Source organism: Vanessa atalanta, chromosome 21 (genome assembly GCF_905147765.1).
Source record: "Vanessa atalanta chromosome 21, ilVanAtal1.2, whole genome shotgun sequence".
Taxonomy (NCBI): domain Eukaryota; kingdom Metazoa; phylum Arthropoda; class Insecta; order Lepidoptera; family Nymphalidae; genus Vanessa; species Vanessa atalanta.
This window is the reverse complement of record NC_061891.1, coordinates 5,854,621-5,871,331: the sequence shown is the minus strand read 5'-3', so window position 1 is coordinate 5,871,331 and position 16,711 is coordinate 5,854,621. Positions and strand designations below refer to the sequence as shown.

The 16,711-nt window shown below is 29.8% G+C and overlaps 1 protein-coding gene across 2 annotated transcripts in view; it reads left to right on the top strand.

Moving 5' to 3' along the window:
- The window catches only part of LOC125072366 (ras association domain-containing protein 10), a 131,636-nt gene that overhangs the window by 111,834 nt on the left and 3,091 nt on the right, over positions 1-16,711 (top strand). For both annotated transcript variants that reach the window (XM_047682981.1, XM_047682980.1), the window contains exons 3-4: positions 4,237-4,271; positions 16,347-16,487. In XM_047682981.1, the coding sequence (XP_047538937.1) occupies positions 16,352-16,487 (136 nt within the window). In that variant the 5' untranslated portion in view covers positions 4,237-4,271; positions 16,347-16,351. The remainder of the gene's footprint in view (positions 1-4,236; positions 4,272-16,346; positions 16,488-16,711) is intronic.

Sequence of the window (16,711 nt, the reverse complement as noted above, 5' to 3'; positions counted from 1 at the left end):
ACCGACTTACTTATAATTGTTATGGAAAATGTCGATTTTGAAATTAAACGTTCGAGTTCTGTGGTGATTTTCTGTTCTTTACAGAATACCTCTTTAATTCCATAGTGTACATAGCCAGACACCCTCAACATCAAAATCAAATAGATAGCGATAGCGTGTGTAGTAATACATAATTTGTTAAAGTCAATATAAATGAAAAACGCGTCGTTTCGCGTTACTGAGATTTTGTATTTTCTTTTGTTGCTTCACTATAATATTCCGCGCCCTCCATGTGCTCTTTCTTTTATAATCTAGATAGTACTTAGTATGTATTTTTTGAAACAACTGAAGGATCATTAATTTTTAATTGCAATATACGTACGTAAGCAAAACTGCTATTGACGATATTATTGGTGGTTAATATTAAATTCACCTCAAACCCTTACGCTTTCTTTATACAGAATACAGTCAATACCATTACCTTACACAAACATAGTAAAAATAGATTGACCCAAATAAAAACATCCGGTCGAGCCGAGGGGGCATAGGGTTCGAATGACCTACTTTATGGGTCACATACCACACCCAAGGAGGGGTGTTAACCTATTGATAGGGGGTTGAGGGAAAACGTGGACACTTTTATGCTATTTTCATGATTTTTAACACGCAATCCGCGTTTTAGTGTTCGGATTTACGGTGAAAGAGTTTTTGTTGTATGATTAATGGATTTGACTTATAGCGTGCCATTGTATTCTAACTATTCTGTCAGAACTCACTTCGGTTCTCGAACAGGAAAAATAGAGAACGATTTACGGTGATACGCCATTTTCATATACTAAATTTGTTCTGAGTGAGTTTCGAGTATCTTCTTATAATACCTCAACAATTTTCACATTTTACGAGCTACGAAGTAAGTTTCTGAGTTCGATCTGCGCTAAGTTTTGAATTTGTTCTTACAATTGATTGGCACTACTGATTCTGAGAATATACCTAAATTTGTTCTTAAAATTATAAAAAAATTGTTTAATCCAAAATCTAAATATCTTTACAGATTTTTACGTTTCTGATGTCCACTCAGAAACAGCATCCAATTTTTAAAACATATTTTTGTTAGAATCTTTAATATGTATTTACTAATGGTCGATGTTTATCAACCATGTATTGTATACCTATATAATTATACTGTTTCAAATCTATAGGTAACAATGTATTTTTTTAGCTCTCCATCTAATATCAGATAATATCTTTCGCGCTGAATATAAAAGTAATGAATGCATTTAGATTTAAATACGATAAAAACCATTAACAACTATTACAAGAGATCATTCATATGCGTTTATTTTTTACGCACTTGTAAATTTAAAGGCGGGAAATGTCTGATAACTCAATTTTATTCCTCGGGAACTTAAAAACGCAGTTGATTGATACGTTACGTAATGAGTCTATGTAATTAAGTTAATTATTATCTGTCATGTCTGTGCACAGATCCTTGTACAAAGATAGCGCACACGCAAACGTATATTTCACTAGATATTTGTACACAGATAAGCAATAAATTACAGATAATGAAGTAAAAAATAAATGTAACCAAGGTTAATATTTCTACATGTTTAATTGTGAACTTTGATTATTTTTCCAGTACTATACAAACGGTACGGTTTATAGCTTATTCATTGTGAAAGGCTAGGCTGTGTGTAACCACACATACATTCATGACTTCTGTCAAAAATTGTCATGTTGTGTTCTGCAGTACAATTCAGTTAGAACTCACTTCGTATCTTACTTGTAAAAACGTTGTAACCGACGAACGGTGTTACGCAATTTTGACGTATTGTATTCTTTAAATGTAAGAAATTAGAATTATAACAGTCAATGCCGCATATCACTTTAAGATATTTCAAGAACGTGATTGGCGGTTTTAAGTATTTTCACATAGAATTACTCTGCTATTTTGAAGGGTTCGGTGGAAGCTAGTTTAATTACAGGCATAAGGGACATAACAGATTATATCTTATGGTATTTACGATATAAGGAATGGTTTACATTCTTTAGCGTCTATAGTTAGAGGATGCTACTTATTATAAAGTTATGCCATTTTTAATGAGTGAGAATTTTGAGATTCATTCTTCCGAGGTTTGATCCTTCTTATATATATCTAGCAATTAACACCAAGTATCAAAAATAAATAAATAAAAAATCATTTAAAAACGTAAAATGTAACTGTTTACTTTTTTAGGAAAATATTTGTGAGCATATTCCACCACGCTGCTACAGCGCGGGTTAAAGGAAACACATATAGCTACTTTCATTTGACACATGCAGGTTTCCTCACGATGTTCAACACCATTAAGCACTTAAAAAACTACGTTTTCTAACAACTGTAGTATAAAAGCTATATTAATTTAAAACTGATATCCCATCAGATATTGAAATAGTAACGAAACAATTATCTTTTATTGTACAATATTTTATTCAGGTTAAAAATAGGAAAACTTTAATAATAAATTTTTAGGTTCTCATCGTCTTCTACAACGAATTCCCTTATTTATACACGAGAACCAATACCGCTCCGATTTAACATTGTAAAATCATTTATTTATATAAATGTAAGACCATCAACAATTGCCAAATGAAACCATTTAGTACGATTACAAAATCGCATTCACATAAATTATTTATAAACAAGCAAATAATAATTACATGTACAAAACTAGATAAAATATATGCCCTAGATAAGGCGACGGTTAGATTAACGAGCTTGTCCGACAGACGTCCTACATTAGGTAAGGGCCTAATATGGAGCTTACTACATCAAATGCAATGTCACTCTTTATTACGGAATGTCCATTAAGCCGAAAATCAACCACGAATCGTTAATACAATCTAATGTCTAACCGACTGTGATATTGTCAAAAACAGTATAGAGATCTTACATGTTTCTGTAAACTGTTAGCCTCAAAATTTTGGAATTTATTCTAATAAAATTGTCTAACCAGTACATATATATTACATATATTCTTATGCTTCTTATTACTTCTTATTATATATAATTGATAAATTTCTGGATAAGCTGTACTTTTTTATTTTTAAAATAATCTACTGGCAATATATATAAAGGCAAGTAATATAAAACAATTGTGACGAGAGATTATTGCGTCATAAAATGCAATATGGCGGACTATAGCAGTTATAGCGAAGACCTTGATAAAAATGTTTGTGTATTTACATTTTTCTTGTAAATTTATCGTTCCCTTTTAGGAGTCAAATTAATATTTATCTATAAATGTATATACGCCTTCACATTGTTAATAAGTACAAAAATGGTGACGCCTTTTAAATCGACAGCTTCGTTTTTTCTTACATACCTAAGTTATTATTCGTTGAAAACTACTTTCATCAATAAGCTCACTAGACTTTTCGATAATGATACTAAAGTCACTAACCCACTCAAACCTTAACAAGTAAATGTAAAAGTAATCGTTTTAATGTTTTTCGACGTCGTTAGCCTAAAAGTATAGTAAAACGAAAAAAAAGCAAAACAATCCAAACACATTTGACATGTATACATTAACGACGTCCGCTTTTAAAAAAGACGTCGCCATGGTAACGGGGGGTAACAACACTATTCTATACAGTGACATGGCATTATCAACCTTACATCTTTAACATAGAGTAGCTATTACAATAACTGTTGAGGCTATTTAACCTTGCCATGTATAAGAATGTACGGAATTATTTAAACGCGTGGAAAATGTCGTGCCATTAGAAAATCTTGTTTTTTTTGTCCGGGTTTTAGGCATTGAAAGAATAATGTTTTGCTCCTGGAATTACCAAGTCTTAGTAGCACTTATAAATAATACCAAGCATTACTTCAAAGTAACCAACGTGTTACACAATTTAACTAAAACACTGAATATATTTAGGACTGATAAATCTACATTAATTTAATACACTATCAATTACATATTTTTAAAATAAAAATAATGTTAATTTAAGGGAATACAAAATTATAATAATAAAATAACTATTAGTGAATTTACAAATCAAATCATAATAGGAGTTATTTTCCCGCCAATAATGCTGTCATTATTGACAGAAAAGGTTGGATCGTTATTATTCTTTATATTTTATGAAGTCAAACACGAAGGAGTTCTGAAAGGTCAATTTGTAACAATATACGTAGCAATAGTGATTACTATGACGCTAAATTGAATACGTTTCTTTGATAACTTTTTAATGATTTACATTTTGTTTCAGATTTTGTTAAATGAACGCTTCGTTTGCTTTATGAGGTATGTAATATTTTTTTTATTACCCAATTAGAGTTTTAATAAGTCGTTTAAATAAAAGTCGATTTATTATACTAACGATTCCGTGAATTATGTCTAAATAAAAATGATAGGGCTTTGCCTTAATTGAAAATTAAAAAACAAAAAGAATTAACAAAAAATATATTTTTTTATTAATTTAAATTGGGTATCTGGGTATCGGTAGATTATAAAAGAAAAAACGACATGTACCTTTTACGCTTGTTAGAGACATGACTTGACATATCTTCGTCACAGAGTATAAAATATGAAAAACGGTAATCGCGATGATACGGAAATTTGCGGTTCACCATTTGATATGATGGTGGTAAAAAGTTAAATGCTGCGTTATTCTCACCGGTTTTTTGTGGTGTGACCGACCGGTACCTAATTTTTACCGGCATTACGGTTGTAAGAAGTACAGTTTTTCTAAAAAATCAAGTTGTAAAAAATTTAGCAGTCGTATTTTACAAATTATATTTGTAACATTTTTTAGAAATATATTGTTGAATTATCTTTTAATAGTATAAACGAAGTCGCTTTTTGCTTCTGTCTGTATCTCCGACTTCTTCTAAACTTCTTAACGATTTTGATGAGCGGATAACTGTCAGTAGTAAAGTAAAGTTTTAAAAATGGCAATTAAAATTGAACCTAAAAGTTTTGTCTATTTTTTACATTAAAATTATGACTCAAAACAATTTATATATTATTCATATCTGTGACAAACATACACTAATATACGTATAAATAAACGTTATATAATACCTACCAAATATTTTCTACCTCAATAATCTTTATAATAAACTTATTAATAAACGGTGTTTTATTTTTTTTTTACTTTACAATTAATACGTAAATGTCTTGCTTCTTTATCGAATAACGATTCGACTTTGACTTTGAATATATTGTACCCGTGCGAGACAGCGGCAGTCGGCACGTAGGTAACAAAACGTGCAAATTTAATACAATGATTAGATATGATGTTAAATTAATAATAAGTAATCATAGAGTTTTAAGATAAAATTCATTTATTATTAAGTAATATTTTATTAATTTTACTTTAAAACTTTATGTAACTATGATATATTAGACCTAAAAGATTTAAATTAAATTTGACCTATTTCGGCTATGGAAATATTATAAAAAAATATATATACCGACGAATTGATAACCTCCTTCTTTTTGAAGTCGGTTTAAAAGCAAATGTTTTATATAATATATTCTAAATTGAAGCCTGATTGTTTTAAATCTTCCTATTATTAAGATTATTAGAAAGTTGTACGATATTTTGTTGAACATTTTTAAGAGCGTAGAGGATACTGCAGAATCTCAACAACGTTCATCGCGCTGGGTCTTGGCACTGGGAGAATTCACAGGAGTTATATAATTACCCGTGAATTTCCTGATGCCTTAGCTCAGTGTGGTTACGATCAACATAGAAGAAGACTGAAGAAGAAATACAAAAGAAGAATAAAACACACACAGAAGGCTAAATGTGAAATTATTTTTATATAAATGATGTTAAAATGATTTGTATGTTTGTAATTTATTTAGGAATACAAAATAAACACAAGATAAGTGTTTGACTACGACTTAGAAATATTAATCATCATCGACTTTTGGTAGTGTCTAATTTGATATATTAATAATTGAAAAAATAATAATGTTAATTAATTATTACCTTAGAAGAAGTACCTACAACAAATAAAAAAAAAATCTTATTTTATTTATTAAATATATTTTTTTTACCAATGTCCTGGATTCTGATTATATAACACATACACGTATTACATAATTCTTCGTTGGTCTAGCAACATGAAGCGTTATTGGGCTTTTTTCACCGTTTCACCTGGAAACGTTCTAGAAGACATCATTAGTCACTATTGTTAAATATGTGTAGTTTAATATTTAAAGCAAAAAATAGTTTAGTACTATATATACTGTTTATTAATAATTAAGTCGATATTATAGCAATAATAATTCAACGCGATGTTGAGTCTTTCCTGTGTGACGAACTTGCCCCGTGTCATATCATTGTCAAGTTATATTGAACGACTTCCGTAATAATACACACGGTATTATAAAATGTTGCATTAAAATAATATCGGAAATTTTCATTTAATTTTTCATTAATTTATTTTACGAGACCTGAATGACATAACCTTTTTTTATTTATATGGAACTATGTGCAAATGAAAGCATATATTAGATGTAATCTATGTACCTTGAAGCAATATCGTTTGCAATAAAATAATACACTAATCCTTTCATTTTGTTCACAACCTCAGTTACTGTTACGATACATAACATTATATAAGTTCTTGATAAATATATTTATGTTGAATTGAATCATATTATGTATTTAAGTAATAAATATAAAATTCATACAAATGTTGTTAGTATCATAAAATTTAATTGGTGACCATGTTCGGAATGGTTATGTATTTAGTTATTGCTTATTTAGCTGTGAATATAACTGCTTATGAGATACATATAAAATGTTACATTGATAGTTTATTTCATAAATCCAAGTTTATATAAAAATAGTTGAGTATTTAGTAATAGTATTTTTTTAAATTTATTACCGATTTATTATTAAACATTCTTTATAATTAATGCACCAAAAACTTTGAGTAATACGATACTAAATCCCTTGAGACACAAAGCCATAAAAGTTATTGATTTTTGATGGTACAATAACCGTTCAGTGGGTGGTACCTCCAAGTATTTGCGTGCATGGATGCAATACAAAATATAAAACATGTACATTTATTTAAAATTGTTGATTTTTACCGAGGTATAATTACATAATCGTCAAAGTCCTATAGAAAAATAATTAAAATTACATTAATGTATTTAAATAAAGGTATGTCAATATAAACATAATACAATAATATAACGTTACACATTTTCAAAATTAATTTCACAATCGAATCCGCTACAAAAATGACGGTATTTAAAAAATATAGATACATCGACTATTTCGCAAATCACAAAACGTAATGTTACGCAACGCGTCTGTGTGTATCGTTCGCCATCTCTATGGATAAAAGCTTCCTTTTCGTTGTTTCATCGCATAGAAGCGGATAATTCTTGGCATATGTATTTTAAATTATAAGCGGAAAGCGATTTTGTACCAACTTTGTACAAAAACAATTACTATCTCATCGTTAAAGCTATTGTTACTGATAATTCGTACCTCACTTATGAAATGTTGACATATTTACGATGATACGCTATTTTCGTACGTGCAAATTTGACATATAGTTTTTTATAGTTATTAAAATTTAACAATTTTGTTCAGCGGCCAGTTTGTTCCTACATTACTTCAGCCTGCGTCTACTTAAGAGGTACGTGTAAATCTAAAACCGTCAAGTCATTTTCCAACTATCACCCGATATTCTCGTTAAAAAAAACGCTAATTGCTTGTTCCTTAAGCTTTATCGTTTAAGCTGACAGTTATCTCTCTAGTATTCTGATGAAACAATACCCATTTAATCCATATGTAATGAGTGAACCATGATTACATAATACCGTTGATACCTTTGTTCTCTATGTATTTTATGAGACGATTCTCTTGAAAACATTGCAATGTTTTTGTTTATAATTATTTTTTATTAATTTGACGTGACAATTAAACCATAAATAAATAATATGAAACTGGTGGGTTTACTATTTTACAGTTCGTAGTTTATAATAATTATACTAAATTTATGAAAGCCGTGACCGTCCAATGGATAGGATACGTAGATTCGAAATATTGCGGAATCGACTCTACGTGCCTAATTTGGGATTTGTTTCATTTCATCCTCCTTATCTCGCGTGAAATTCCACGTGTATCTGTTTACCTGTAGTGGATATACGTGGTGGATACTCCAAATTAATGCGCGTCAGGTAATTTGGAATCAATCATAATTTTGATAAGATTTATTAAATCAATAAATTTATTATTTGATTTTTACAGGTTACTAATTCTATTGTGACCACAAATATATTTAATTACTCGAAATAAATTGTACAGAATTTTTAAATAAATCATTTAAACGTTTCATAAACGAATTTGCATATAATTTGACACAAAAAAGACGTAAACAAAACAATTAAATTACAATTTTTTAATATTTCGTTATGTGATTAATAATTCTTATGTGTAATTCGCTTTATTTCGCTGTTAGGTACATTCTCTGATGCGTAAAATATAATTGCTTCGATGTTGGTATAAGAATAAAATATTGCGTGTCAAATACCTATCTACTTACTTATATCCTTAATACATGGAATTGTGTCGTTTTGTGTAAAAAATTGTTAGTATTTAAATTTATTCTTAAGCTATTTATAATATATAGGCATTGGAAACTATCTTGTGATTAAGCTACTAGTAATTTTACTACTTGTACATATAATAACACTTCATACCTTTATCAATCAATGAAATTATGAGGGACAGAATATTTTTTTTTAATTAAAAATTATAAGTGTTTTTAAAAAAAAAACGGTCATGTTGAAATTTATTACAAAGCAATTCACATTTAAAATTAATTACATTGTAATACGTCTCCTCGTGTTTCGTTCGTGATCGAGTTAACGACGAAACACAAACTTTTTCATTTAAATAATAATCTTAAAATACATTTAAAATGAAATATTCGAAACAATTCGTCATAATATCAAATAACCAAAGACATGACGTTTAGTCACATCATTGTTTCTCGACTCTCATCAAATGATGACAAAAAATTGTTAAACAAAGGTTAATGACATTGTGTTTTGTTAATACTCGCGCATTCCTCCGACTGTTATTCTTTATGAGTGTTACTAGACGAACACTCATGAGAATGAGAGGCAAATTGTTGATTTTAACAAGAGATACGTGATTACAACATTTTGTATCATTGATATTATACACCATTGTAAGTGAGTCTGAAATCACACTCATATTGTGAAGTGAAAAATTATCGTTTGTCATTTGTTTGGAATAACGGAGAAACTACGTATGAACTGACGTACGTACTTTGCTATTTAAATTATATGGTGTCATAGAACTGTATATTATATTAAGACAGTTAAACACCATTTCATTATTATTTACCATCTTAATCCATTCAGCCTTTGAGATAAGTTTATACAGTCTTCTATTAAAAATTTAACTAAAAACTGTATTTAACAAAACATAAATTAAATATTATAAAAAAAAAATACAATAGTAATTTGAATCGAGATTGCTAAATAAATACCTCGAAAAATGAGTTCTAATATGATTGTTAGGTTAGTTTCAAACATTAACTACAAAGATTGATTGTTTCATTCAAACCTACTAATTTTAGGTCTTTCGAATGGAATCGATCGTTCTTGGAAGAGGATAATAGAGGCAAAATGTTGGCCCGTGCCACAGAGTATATAATTTATTTCGCGCCAATCGTTTTCTTAGAAAACTCGATCGATATTAATCCATTTTGTAGTTGTGCTTGAGGGTTCAAAATTATGTTATAAAAAAAATATAGTGAATATACCGTCAATAATATAGTTCAGTTAACAAGGTGTGTGTGTAAGTTTATTACATATTTTTATATATATATGATGTGAATAGGTAGATATGTCAAATAATAGTTATTATGTTATTATAAACTTTAATTACTAATGTTTAATTGTCATTTTTATTAAATATTTTTAAATTATTCATATTCATTTTATAAGGATTAACACAAAATTAAAATTTTGTCCGTCTACAGTATGGTTACATTTATAATTAATATAAACCTAGTACAAGAGATAGATCAGCTTCTAATTGTATATTTAGGAAAGAGTATATACCGCTTCTTGTAAGCCATGTTTATAATGAAATTGATCGTGTTAATTTATCTTTATTTTATTTAAATGATTGGGAATGAATTCCCAAGAAGCTATTATTGTCGTTTTAAAAACAATTTGGAAAGTGAACAGTCAAAGAACCTAAAAGTAAGTATACTATACAAGGATGAACTTTTATATTATATGTGTATAAAACAAAATCCGTGCCTCTAAAAAAAATATTAATTATTATGTTCAAAGCTGAAATCTGAGCGTTATTATGGTACCTATATTTATTCCGCATTATTAATATTTAATTTTCCTTTTCCAAAATGTTTTATCATTGTTTATACCGAAATAATAAAATAGCTCCAATTATTACGTAAGACATAAAACGAAATAAAAAATTCACAAAATACGTATTATATGCTGTAACATTTATACGGCAGTAAGTTCTCTGTATTTTATAACCAAGTAAATAAGAGGATTCAGAAAGTATCAATACCAATAATGATTAGATATAAAATCTACCAACTTAATCAGACGAAGCACGACTTAACTAGATGCAAAGTAATTCCACCAACAGCCGTTTTTTATGAGTTATATCACTATTGGCGCGTCTTGGGGGTAAGATCGAATCGTAATCCGCCGCGACGGCAAACAACAAAGGCAGCGCTTTCTTATGTCGCTGTAGTAGATAGGTCGCTGTTAAGGAGGCAACATCCTTAACAGCGACCTATCTACTTCGCTACTGTAAATTTGTAATATGAAGGAAAAAATACATTTCATTAACGAAATTATCTTTTCGTTTAATTATAAATCCGCCAACAACAAATATATAACATCCGCCAGGCATCACGTGACTATTGCATTTTTTTTTTCATAACAAAAAAACGAATTACGTCAAGTATAATAGATATAACATTCGACCTGAATCATTTTATATCTACGTTCTCGTGTTTGATAATTACGATTGGGAGAAATCAATTGTTGTGTACGACATCGTATTGAAAAAAATCAACAAAACAAATATTACACAATAATATTTCAATTATATACTTTAAGATTCTTTCGTTAAATTATCTTAAATTATCTTAGTCTATAAATCTTTTTTAAGACTCAATTATCTTAGTGGTGGTCTTTTTTTTTAACCATCTCAACGGCCGGATGCGAGCTAGTGCTTCTGAACCGACCGAACTCGATGATTAAAAACTGTGTAGCCTTTGTTTACAGACATCATATTTATTTTGCTTCGAACATACGGACTAACTGATCGAAGAGTCAATTATATATTCAAATCAAGGATTCTATGTTGTAATAAATACTTATTATTTGAATATGAACCGTGTTCTGTTCCACTGAAAGACATCTCGTTAAGGAAAATGAATTACCTATTTCCTATACGCTCCTTCAAGGCGCATATTTGGTTAGCTATGATTTTAATTCAACATAATTTTGCTCATGATTGATTTTTTTTTCATACCCGAGTAAATGTATATTTTATGAGACATAATTTTTATTTGCACAGATCAAAATTAAAAATATCATCTCCATAAATCTTGTCTAGTTGATCCGTTGTATTGCATATATGTATTACGGGGAAATGTTAAACCGATCCGATTAAAACGTACTACAACAACTACTAAAATAATACAACAATAGTTTAAAAATCCATCTTAAGCTAATAATAAATAATCAACGAATCAATTCAACCTCTATTAAAAACAAAACTAATGTATTAAACTAAACAAATATATCGTATACATTATTTGTATTTTCTCATAGTCGTCGCAATTGTAAGTACAAGCGTCTGTCTGTCACAAATACTAATTATTTTTATCAATTTGAAAAAAAAATTATATCGTCTTCTTTGTGGTCTAGAGAGCCGAGATGGCTGGGCCATGAACGCATGCATTTTAACCGATGATTTCGGGTTCAAACCTAGGCAGGCACTACTGAATTTTCATATGCTTCATTTGTGTATATAATTCATCTCGTGCTCGGCGGTGAAGGAAAACATCGTGAGGAAACCTGCATGTGTCTAATTTCAACGAAATTCTGCCACATGTGTATTGCACCAACCCGCATTGGAGCAGCGTGGTGGAATATGCTCCAAACAGGCCTTAGCCCAGCAGTGGGAAATTTACAGGCTGCTAATGTAAAAAAAGTGGTATAATATATTTAGCTAGTTCAAAAACTAGATTTAACGACATTTAATATTCGCCATTCGTTAAAACCATGAGTCACGGGTAATTCTCAGCGTCCTTGCGTGTCGGTAGTCGGCGCTGTTGCTTATAATTACGCCTGCGAGCAAGGGCTACCGATAATTCGCCTGTTACGATACTAGTGATGTTATATTTTATATCGATAGCGGTATAATTAATTAGATTTGGTCGTGAATCTAACAATTAATGCGCCTATAAAAAATTAAGCAATTCGATACACTGTTAAATTTTAAGGAAGTGTTTTTTACTAGAGTTCGTGCAAGGGCAAAATAACATCGTTAATTATATTATATATATTTATCGTCGAAGATATAATTATCAACTAAAGACCTTAATGCCAAACTTTGCTAAAAGTAAAACCCAAAAAACCCCGACTATATGCACTTACAAAATAATAATATATATATATATATATATATATATATATATATATATATATATATATATATATATATATATATATATATATATATATATATATATATAATATTTATTTATTTGCACTTACAAAATAAATAAATAGACATCAGTAAGAACGGAAAAAACACAGCCTTGCCCAGATTGTAAAAACTTCGTTTTCGAATTTTTTCTTATTAAAAAAATTATAGCTATCGACATAATAAACGTATCAACCCATCACTACAGCTACTGTGAATTGGTCAGGCTGCAGGCGTCTCGTGAACACTTCGAACAAACTGAGCCGTGCCCACATCATGTCTTTACTCCGCTCTGTCATACATCTGGTCAGAATATTGTGACAAGCACCTGTTAAATGGTTCCGTGAATAGTTCTCGTAAGTGTAGACCGACGTTTATCGTTAGTACTTAAGTTGCAAATGCAGAATTATACTTGAAATCATTTAACTATTTACAAAGTATATTATTGAATAGTTCTTTATGAAAATATAATTTAATTTTGGAATGATTATTTATGTTTTTGCTTCGTTGCTAACTTATAAGGCCACACAACACGTTCTTAGGTTCAATCCTCAGATCGTGTTTACACATAAAAATTCACACAAAGTCCTTCGTCAGAACTTTCGGGCGTGTCGAATATACCGCTTCATATGATTATGAATGATGTACTTGAGCCTATGGGCGGTGATGAATTTATATATTTTAAATGTCAGTATAAATTAAAAAATATCAATACATCACCATAAGTATTTGAATGACATTTCTATGAACACTATTTTAACATGATACATAATGCAATTTAAAATAACGTTAATTAAATCTTTCTCTATTAACCTACCCATTTGAAAAGATCGATGAATTATTACTATACATAGGTATTTACGTGTACAACATTTTAACTTGAATACACTTAATATGTAATCAAAAGTGTTTCAATGTTGTATTCGAACAGGATGCAGTGTTTAACTTTTTGCAGAACTGTTTATGTGTTAAATGTAGCAAATTAGAAGACTGCACGTTTCTTTACGGTCCTCGGTAGTATTTTCTCTAAATGCTGTTTACAAAATTGATACTTTCGTTCTGATAAAACAATGTTGCTAGCAGGAAAAATTATATGTTCAATTTACAATGTAAGGTTTATCGATACCCGTTATTTGTAACTTTATAAAAAAATAATAAGGCTACGAATTCCAACATAGGAAAATATGTATAATAGTCACATCATTTTATTAGTAGCAAATCTGAATCCCTTAGCAAAACAGAATTTAAAGGTAAAAACTATTCACACTAGTATTTAATAAATATATTTACTTTTTATATATTATTTTTATTACTAAATCGGTTACTTTCTTTAATATTAAATGAAGTTTAAAATGTATATATCGAACAATGTCTGTATGTATTAAATAAGTAATAAAACTTTCAGAATATTGCATAGAATAACTAAAACGCCGTTCCGAAATTACATTAACACAAACATTTGGGCGTGCCCTTAATGTCATGGGGGGTAGGGTGGCTAGAGGAAGGGGTGATGGAACACCTAATGGTGACTAGTCACGAATCGAGCACTCAAATTACAAAGCCCCCATGTTTATGTTGAATGTCATGGATTTATACATTTTTCTTGGCTTATCGCATCGCTATAAGGACTTGTTATACTGTACGGTAAATTTAGTCTGGTACACTGAATTCTTATTTTCTTTTGTTCTTTTCTGTTATTCTGTTTATCTGTAGCAATATAGTGTAATGAACACGTTAGGTAAAAGAAAAAGTAAAAATATATTATGCATAGACCACTTCGATTGCTTGTATTTAATTGATAACAGATTTGAAAAAAAAAAGTTAGTCTTTCCATTAAAGAGATTAACAACCATAGACTAAAAACGCATTGCGGAAAAAACCTCTTTTCTAATTTTAAACGTCCATGCATTATCTGCATTCGAAATTCTGCAATTTCCTGCAACACCACGCCGTTATGTTAATCACCACCCCCCATTGTGCCAGGCGCGGTCCAACCCCGCTTATACAATGCACGTGGCGATGTGTTTGCTTCATGGTTGCCATAGCAACGATTGCGGGTAAGCAAATACATAAAAATCGTTAATATAGTTTCCACTAGGTTTTAGTAATCTGAAATTAATCATCTATCCTTACTTCTTTACTCGTTCGATTATTTGTATATTTATAAGGGATGGAGTCTTATAATTAGAATTAATATAGTTAGGATTTTGATGTAACTTTTATAAGTATAGCTTGTAATAAATGATATTATTATTTTTTATCGATTAAATGCATCTTTAATGATTTCAAAATAAAGACAAATATTGGTATAGAAAGGCTCGGCGCGACCCACCCCTCTTTCCGACTTACCCAAGACACACAAACATTAATGGAAACAAGATACATTCTACAGTAATTAACGTTTTCCTTTGTCCATTGTAAGATTACTTAGCGTTTAAAACCAATGGCATTATGTACTCTATATATACCTACTAAAATTATATAGTATATACAATATACTTTTACAAAAGGAATTTTAATAATTTGGCCCTTATTTTTATTATTTAATTTTAGACGGAAATTATTTTCCAACGTATATTTATAATAACTAGTCGTCGCCCGCGGCTTCACGCGTTTCAGGGGTCGGTCAGGCGTTATGCATAAAAGGCCTATGATTTTCCGTGTAGTTCCAGCTTGCTACATACGAAATTTCATCAAATTCGGTTCGATTGCACCGTGACAGGGCGTGACAGACAAACAGAGGAACATGTGCATTTATAATATTAGTATACATACATAACCTTGTTAATAATATAGAATTCATATATTAATAAAAATATTCATAAAAACTAAAGAAAATACACGTTTCAACTCTCATCTGAATAAGATCTTTGTGATGTATATAATACATAACGTAACATTAGCACAAAAGCATTCTTTCAGACAATTAAATCTACCTAATTACTTGCAAGGTTGTTGATGTACAACCTTGCAATTAATTAGTCTAGTATTTCTTAAAAACAAGAACGAATGAATGATGAATTGAACGATTTGATAACAGTTATAGAATATAATGGAAATCAATTGTTTAAATTACATTGTAACTATTATAAAGATTATCTACTTACTTAAATATAAGTATTTTAATGTTACTGCTTTTCATCGTGAACAATTTGAGTAAGTGAAATGGATGGATGCATATTAATAGCATCTTAAACGTTTCATTCTACGTAATATTTAATTATTTAATAATAGATATATCAGCGAATTTTACCAGCCAATGAGTAGAAGATGTGTTGTTTTTTGTACCTACTCGTATTTATTCAATTGAGTTACGCAAAAATCTTTAGTGTAAGTACAAAAATTTAAATATGCAAACTTGATTAATTGAAGGTATACAAAGGATATCCCAATAGGAGATCTCTTTCTGCCAACATTTAAGATACTAAGAGTAGAATAATCAATAATGTAGATAAAATTGAGCAAACTTATATTTACTAAAAAACGGTACTACGCACCTAATCTTCGTTTGAGTGTGGACTCGTTATTTTACTATAAAGTCCGTCAGCAGGAAATCTATTAATTACAGAACACAGTACACGGTTTAACTGAAACAAAATTTAATATTTCAGGCGTCATGGAGGCATCATCGTCGGATTACAGCGACGAGGAGGTTGGCGTGTTAGCTCGAGGTCAGAAGTTGTGGGTCAGAGGTGTTCGCTCACATACTACCTGCGCTGACATTGTTCGAGCTTTGCAAGGCGCCCCTGAAGGTAAATTCCTTGAAGGAGTCCTATCATCATATTTCTAATGCCTTTACTTTTATGTAATAGCGTGGATCTAGTTGCTTGTTTATAAGGCTTATTTCATTCCAAATCCTAGATCAGATCAGTAAAATTGATTGAGTTTTTCAATCAAATAGATCTTTAAAGCAAAAGGTAAATGTTACCGTGGAGGCAGGAGTAATAAACCAAACGACTTTATTCAAACATAAATA